This window comes from Molossus molossus, unplaced genomic scaffold, assembly GCF_014108415.1.
Source record: "Molossus molossus isolate mMolMol1 unplaced genomic scaffold, mMolMol1.p scaffold_m16_p_3, whole genome shotgun sequence".
In the NCBI taxonomy this organism is placed as follows: Eukaryota; Metazoa; Chordata; class Mammalia; order Chiroptera; family Molossidae; genus Molossus; species Molossus molossus.
In genome coordinates this window covers 124494341-124502228 of record NW_023425366.1, presented here as the reverse complement: position 1 = coordinate 124502228, position 7888 = coordinate 124494341, and the positions used below count along the sequence as shown (strand labels likewise).

Below are 7888 nucleotides of genomic sequence, written 5' to 3'. Positions count from 1 at the left end.
CACCGGTTTCCTCCTCTGAGGGGAACAAATGGGCCTCAGTTTCCTCCTCTGAGGGTAGCAAATGGCAGAAGAGGGGCCAGGAGCATAGCCTGCCACAAATTCCTGCTGGCCGCGCTTGTCCCCTCAGCTCAAACTCTTGTTGGCCTGACTTACTATTTCATTTAAGCCATTTTTAGTCTGTAGGAGGTTCCCTCTCAGATCCTCCCTGCCAGACCCTGTGCCCAACCCACACCCCAGGCATCAGGGCCCCAACTCTGGGTCTGAGTTCTAACAAAGGCAGGCCCCAGGGGACCAGCAGCCACCAATCCGCTTCCTCGCTTCCTCGAGGGCCTGAGAAATGGAGAGCGGCCAGAAATCCGGAGACCCTCACAGGCACTGGATTTCCCGGAGACTCTGCTCCCACTGGAGACATAAAGCGGGGCATGGTCTCGGCTACCTCCCTGCTCCCCGGCCTCATTTTTTCCCAGGCTGTGGGAGGCAAAGGGTTAAATCCCATAGAGCTGATGCTCTGACTCCAGGCTAGAGGGACCCGGGAAGCTGGGGTCACTTCCTGCTCCGTCCCAGTCACCCTGAACTGGTCCCCGGGTCCTCAGCCTGGGATCACCCCTTGAGAAGGACCCCAGAGTCCTCGGCATCTAGCCCGCCACCCCCCAGGCAGGGCATTCAAGGGGTTAAGTCCCCTGGGGCTGGATTCTGCCTTCCGCCTTTCCCAGACCCCAGAGCCGTGAGTTGGGGACGCCTGGGTTCCTGAGGGTGGCCCGCAGGGCCCGGGACGCGGCCCGGGAACAATGGGGCAGGGAGGCAGGTGGCCCCGGGCCTGAGCCCCCTCCCCGGCCCCTGGTCGCAGGGGTAGGGCTGGGGGCCGGGCAGGGGGGCAGAGGCCGAGGATTCTGGGAAGAGCGCGAGGGTCTGGCTGTGGGGGAGGGGAGGCGTGAGCATTCTGGGAAGAGGGAATTCGACCGCCCGGCCGGGCTGGGGGCTGCGAGCCCGCCGGGAATCCTGGGGGCCTGGGAGGCGGAGGATGCCCGGAGCTGGAAGCTGGCAACCGAGAGAGGGTGGCGGGGACCAACTGGAGCTAAAGTCCAGGGTCTGGGTTGGTGCAGCCGTGGGGGGCCCGAGGACCAGGATGGCTGCGTGCCCACTGCTGTCTCCACTTAAGGGTCACCCTGGGCGCCTCTCCACACCTCTCTTGGAGGCAGCCTTTTCCCCTCCTCCGTCTCTCCCTCCCTCCGCAGTGGGACTGGCTCAAGGTCCGAGGTCTGGAGCTTGGGCCTAGGTCAGCTTCAAGCACTTCTTGCCTCGCTGGGTCTTCCCACTTTCATACTCCACGGAGGCCTTGTCATTAACCCCTTCCCTCTCCTCTGGAACGCTGAACTTGAATTTCTGGAAATAATCAAGGTCTTACCTGTCCTCAGCAAACAGCAGGGCACCCTTCCAGGCCTCCTCAGAACAGGCAGCCTCAGTGTGGCAGAGGTGCCTGCTTCCACCTCCCCCAAAGACACTTACAGATGGGGGAGGGGATTCTCATTCCCTAAGGAGCTACAGAAATGAAGAAATTAATTTACTTCCTAAAATCTAACTCCTGACTCCCCTGCTGCTATAGCAGGGTTCAGCTAGCTCCTACTTCACTTGGGTTACTTCCCAGCTGCCTCCTCTTGAGTCCTAGCCATGTCTGCCTGCACCACTGCCCCATATACATAGTCCCTGTCCCACTCAGCCACCCAAAGCCCAGGCTTTCCCCAGGGACTCTCTTAAGGGTCTCAACATTGTGGAACTGCTCCTAGCACTTAGCTCCAATGGTCCTATTCCCTTGTGCTGAAATCGTCTCACCCTTTATGGAGTGAGCTGGCTGTGTTCTACCAGGAGGCCACTCTGAACTGTTTCTTTGCTGCCATCCCCTTGCTGATTGACCTTTGAAGGCATTGGACAAACAGGTTTTCCAGGAGCAAGGGGCATCTCATTCTTCTTTCGATCATTCAACAAAATGTATTGAGCACCTGTTCTGTGTCAGGCATCGTCCTAGGCACAGCATACAGGAGCAAGGAAACAGAGCAAACAGTACAGAACGAGGGCCAGAATGGAGCTGGTATGAAGGGTCTCACTGGGGAGAACTGTTCTGAAACCTCCCCTTTTACAGCCAAGGACCTCTTGGTCCCAGGATTTTCTCCATCCCATTCTCATGGCAAGTAGGCTGCCTCTGAGCTTTCCTCATCACCTGTCCCTGCCAGCAGCCCACATTTATGAGTTTCACATGACTCCCAAGGTCATCTTCCTCTCTCAGACGCTGGGGCAAGCCAGACACAGAACCTTGCATTTCTATGTCACTTCCCGGCCTGTGACCTTGGAGACATATCTCCCTGAGGGTTGATTTCCTAATCTGTAAAATGGACAATCTGATTCCTGAGGACTGTGGAAGATTGAGTGATAATGAGGACACCACAGCAGGTATTATGTCAGCTGCTAGTGGTCTTCACACACTTCTGGCTCTTTTCCTTTTCAGTTTCCTCTCAAGGTCGTTCCTGCACAAGCCCATAGTGGCTTTAAATGCCCCCTCCCCCTAAACTGGCCTGACCTTTCTGTGCTTGGTAACCGGAAAGTGCCCCAGTCCTTTTGGAGGGCCCCTGTCGCCTCAGGAAAATCAGCGGTTTCTTTCTTTTTCTAACTTTTTTCAGTGTTCCAGGCAGTCTCAGTTCTCTGTGAGGCTCTTAAGGAATGTTTATTGGTCCCAATTAGCAGCCCCATTAAGGAGGGAAATTAAGAGTCTTAATGAGCTTCTTCTGATTAGCAAAATAACAGGTTTCCCAGCCTCTGGGCATCATAGGGTAGGTGAGAGCCACTTCCCCTGTGGGTGTCAGTTACCTCTCCAGCCCCCAGTCTGGGTTCAAAGGGTTATGACTGATGAGCTTTTAATTATACTCTTACATTCACCTACATGCTTAGTTGTGTTCTTAAGGTCTGAATCAGGAATCAGGCCTGTGGGGGTGGGATGGGTAAGCACAGTGAAAACTAATGCCCAGAAAAATGGGTTGGTAGGAGACTGAAGGTTACAGAAAGAGAAATGAGAGCTGGGGGGTTGGGCAAGTGGAGAGTTAAAAACAAAAGCCAGAGATCAGCTCCCATTGTGTGCTCCTTTCTCTCCCTCAGGGTCCCTGGGACGCTGGGCCGCCCTGAGCTCTGGGATGGAGCCTGAAGCAGTGCTGTGGGGCCCAGAGCTGCGGGGTCCTGACCAGAGCCCTAATGATGCTCACAGAGGTGAGGGGCACAAGAAGGGACTGCAGTCCTGACAAAACAATGGCCCCAGTTCAGGGAGGGGCCCAGACTCTGGGGGAAACCCAGGGGGGGGAAGAGAAACCGACCCCCTGTTCTGAAAGGAGATGGGGGCTGGAGACTCCCTTTCTCTCTGTAGGTGCCGAGAGTGGGAACGAAGAGGAGAGCCCTCAGCAGGAAAGTTCTGGGGAGGAGATCATCTTGGGCGATCCAGCTCAGAGTCCAGAATTCAAGGACCCACCAGAGATGCCCCTGGAGAGACCCTCCCAGGATCCCTCAGTCCCCCAGGATCCCCCAACTCCACTGGGTCACCCCAACCCCTTGGACCACCAGACTCCTCTTGACCCCCCAACCCCGGAGGTAGTCCCTACCCCGTCTGACTGGACCAAGGCCTGTGAGGCCAGTTGGCAGTGGGGGACCCTGACCACCTGGAACAGTCCCCCGGTGATTCCTGCCAATGAGTCCAGCCTGCGTGAGCTCGTGCAAGGCCGCCCCTCTGGGGCTGAGAAGCCCTACATCTGCAACGAGTGCGGCAAGAGCTTCAGCCAGTGGTCCAAGCTGCTGCGGCACCAGCGCATCCACACGGGCGAGCGGCCCAACACGTGCTCCGAGTGTGGCAAGAGCTTCACTCAGAGCTCGCACTTAGTGCAGCACCAGCGCACACACACCGGCGAGAAGCCCTACAAGTGCCCAGACTGTGGCAAATGCTTCAGCTGGAGCTCCAACCTGGTGCAGCACCAGCGCACACACACGGGCGAGAAGCCCTATAAGTGCACCGAGTGCGAGAAGGCCTTCACCCAGAGCACCAACCTCATCAAGCACCAGCGCTCACACACAGGCGAGAAGCCGTACAAGTGCGGCGAGTGCCGGCGCGCCTTCTACCGCAGCTCTGACCTCATCCAGCACCAGGCCACGCACACGGGCGAGAAGCCCTACAAGTGCCCTGAGTGCGGCAAGCGCTTCGGCCAGAACCACAACCTCCTCAAGCACCAGAAGATCCACGCCGGCGAGAAGCCGTACCGCTGCACGGAGTGCGGCAAGAGCTTCATCCAGAGCTCGGAGCTGACGCAGCACCAGCGCACGCACACCGGCGAGAAGCCCTACGAGTGCCTCGAGTGCGGCAAGAGCTTCGGCCACAGCTCCACCCTCATCAAGCACCAGCGGACCCACCTGCGCGAGGACCCCTTCAAGTGCCCCGTTTGTGGCAAGACCTTCACGCTGAGCGCCACGCTGCTGCGGCACCAGCGCACGCACACGGGCGAGCGGCCCTACAAGTGCCCCGAGTGCGGTAAGAGCTTCAGCGTCAGCTCCAACCTCATCAACCACCAGCGCATCCACCGTGGTGAGCGGCCCTACATCTGTGCCGACTGTGGCAAGAGCTTCATCATGAGCTCCACGCTCATCCGCCACCAGCGTATTCACACGGGTGAGAAGCCCTACAAGTGCTCCGACTGCGGTAAGAGTTTCATCCGCAGCTCGCATCTCATCCAGCACCGTCGCACTCACACGGGCGAGAAGCCCTACAAGTGCCCCGAGTGCGGCAAGAGCTTCAGCCAGAGCTCAAACCTCATTACGCACGTGCGCACGCACATGGATGAGAACCTCTTTGTGTGCTCCGACTGCGGGAAGGCCTTCCTGGAGGCACACGAGCTGGAGCAGCACCGGGTGATCCATGAAAGAGGGAAGACCCCAGCCCGGAGAGCTCAGGGCGACACTCTGCTGGGGCTTGGGGACCCAGCCCTGCTAACCCCGCCCCCTGGAGCCAAACCACACAAGTGTCTTGTCTGCGGAAAGGGGTTCAACGACGAGGGCATTTTCATGCAGCATCAGAGGATCCACATTGGAGAAAATCCCTACAAAAATTCAGATGGCCTCATCACACACCCAGCTCCCAAGCCTCCTCAGTTCCGACCTCCCAGGCTCCCTTTCGGAGGGAATTCTTATCCAGGTGCTTCTGAGGGCAGAGCTGACCCCTCAGGACAGCCCTTTAAAATGCCTGAGGGGCAGGAGAGCCCCAGCCAAAGGCTGAGCCTGCTCTCTTCCAAGTCCTACATTTGTTCCCACTGTGGAGAAAGCTTTCTAGATCGGGCTGTACTCCTCCAACACCAGCTCACCCACGGCAACGAGAAACCCTTTCTTTTTCCTGATTATAGGATTGGTTTAGCAGAAGGGGCTGGGCCCAGTCCCTTCCTAAGTGGAAAGCCTTTTAAATGCCCTGAGTGCAAAAAAAGCTTTGGCCTCAGCTCTGAGCTGCTGCTGCACCAGAAAGTCCATGCAGGTGGGAAACCACAGAAGAGTCCAGAGCGGGGGAAGAGCTCTTCTGTCCTCCTCGCGCACCTCAGGAGCCCCCTGGGGGCCAGACCCTACAGCTGCTCAGATTGTGGGGCCTCCTTCCTGGATCGCCTGGCCCTCATTCGGCACCAGGAAACTCACACCCAAGAAAAGTCCCCCAGACCCGAAGACCCCCTTCCAGAGCCAGTCACCCTGTCCACAAGCCAGGAAGGTGAAGGGGAGACCCCCACCCCTACCCCTACAGGGAGCAGTAGCCATGGGGAAGGGGAAACCTCAAAAACCCTCTTGGAAGAAAAGCCCTATTTGTGTCCCGAGTGTGGAGATGGCTTTACAGAGGTTGCAGCCCTCCTTCTTCATAGGAGCTGCCACCCAGGGGTCACCCTGTGAAATGGGTCTGGAGACCAGGGATCTCTCTCTCCTGAGAGGAACACTGGATCTCCTCACATATTTTGCGAGAAAAGGAAAAAAACCCTATCAGATTGTAGAGATGCAAAGGATAAAGGACCCTGGGTAAAAATAGTGCTTTTACATCAGTGATGAGAAACTATAAATTGTTGGTGGGAGCCACTTATAATGCAGTAGAGAAAAACTGGGTTAGAAACCCTATAAATATGTAGGAAAAAAAAGCCCTTTAAGTCTGTAGCAGAAAATCCCTATAAACCATAGTGGATAAAAGCCCTATTAATTGTAGGATGAGGTCCCAATATGTCTTTAGACAACCCTATAAAACTGTACTGAAATCCTTGTGAAACTGTAGGGTCGGGGAAGTGCAGGGAATATAGCAATGGCATTGACTTGGAAACAGTGACCCTCAGAAGGTGTAGAACCTCCCATGAACTTGTTCCACAGTGTTCTCTCTTACTATCATATGGGAGGGAGACTCAATCCCAGAAGCCTTGGACAATTACACTGTGTGGGAATTGGGTGGCACTTGGAAAAGGAAGAAAACAAAGGAGAAAAATAAGTGATGAGGAGCCCTCAGACCCCCAGAGGAGAATGACCCAGGAACTAGGAAGAAAAGGTCCAGCTCATTGCACTGGGGGTTCCTCAGGGTACAAGACCAGTCCTAGATGAATTGTGTGTGTGAGAGAAGAGGCCCATGGGATTCCTTATCAGAAAGAAGCCAAAAATGGGGAAGGAAAAAAAAAAATGATGTTGCACCTTTTTAAAGGCCGAAGTTTGTGGTGCATAAAAACTTTAAGTGTAAGAATACTGGGGAACCACCACAAAAATATAGAGGGAAAAGTGGGGGGATTCTGTTAGACTGCTTTGAGGGAAGGAAACCAAGTGGAGAAACTTCAGACGGAACCCAGCAAACTCCAGGCTGTCTTCCAGGTTGTCTTCCAGGTTACTGGGAGCTTGTTAAACTGCAAGTGCAAGCAGTCCCCAGCCAGGCTGCCAGGTCCTCCCCAGCCAGGCAGGATGACCCTTTCCTGGGGACTAATGTTCTGAGAGGCCTCCAGGGATGGAGGGTCCCTCCTGCTACATCTCAGGTCTCACTGTCAGGTTCCTCCTGAAGTCTAGCTGCCACCAGTGTTGCTGCAGTGGCAGCCCGTTTCCTCGAATTCTGTCCTCAGTGGAGAGGGAGAACTGCTGCTAGTCGACCTCCAAAGAATAAAGCCCTTCAGAGACTCAAGGCCTATGTGTGGTTAAATCCTCCCTAGACTGCTCTTCTCCAAGTCAACAAGAGCCACACGTAGGTCCTCTGTGGCAACAAGGGACAGCAACTTGACAGAATAGAGAGCTTTGAATAGAGCCAGCAACCTACTTTTAAACCTGTCTCCTGAGCTGATAGCAACAAGGCTGCTGGCAGGATGTACCAGCCTGCACATAGTGATGGGTGTCCAAACACCCACAGAAGAGTATATGGAGTCCTGACCACCTTCCTCACCCCGGTGCCTGGAGCCCTCTGAGGTTGTGACAACCCAGCCTGATTGTGGTCTTGGGAAGGGACGGATTCCACCCACTCGGCTCCTCTCCTCCTTAGCCAGAAACCTTCAGAGGGAAATGGAAAGATGAGAACCACACCCCTGCCAGACCCATCTCCTGTCCTCACACACCACACAGTTACACACTTATTAACCCAGAGAAACCCGCTACATGACTGGGTGTGTGTGGCAGGGGAGAGACTGTTGCCCTCTAAAATGGTTGGAGAAAACTCTTGAAACATCTGTAACAAGAACCCATCCCTTAACCCTGGAGACTCTTTCCAAAGGAAATACCCATTGACCCATGAGGGCACCAGTAATGCACTGTGGTCCTGGAGTAAGAACCAACATGCCAGGTGAGATGGCCCCCTTTAGGAGTCACATCCCTGGAGGGGGTGACC

General features: G+C 55.5%; 1 protein-coding gene across 1 annotated transcript; it reads left to right on the top strand.

Annotated features, from left to right (window-relative positions):
- The first annotated feature begins 575 nt into the window (after window positions 1-575).
- ZNF629 (zinc finger protein 629) lies at window positions 576-7777 on the top strand. The gene is made up of 3 exons (XM_036280645.1): window positions 576-724; window positions 3145-3252; window positions 3407-7777. The coding sequence occupies exons 2-3, from the start codon at window positions 3180-3182 to the stop codon at window positions 5944-5946; spliced, it is 2613 nt and encodes an 870-aa protein (XP_036136538.1). The 5' UTR covers window positions 576-724; window positions 3145-3179; the 3' UTR covers window positions 5947-7777.
- Window positions 7778-7888: the final 111 nt, after the last annotated feature.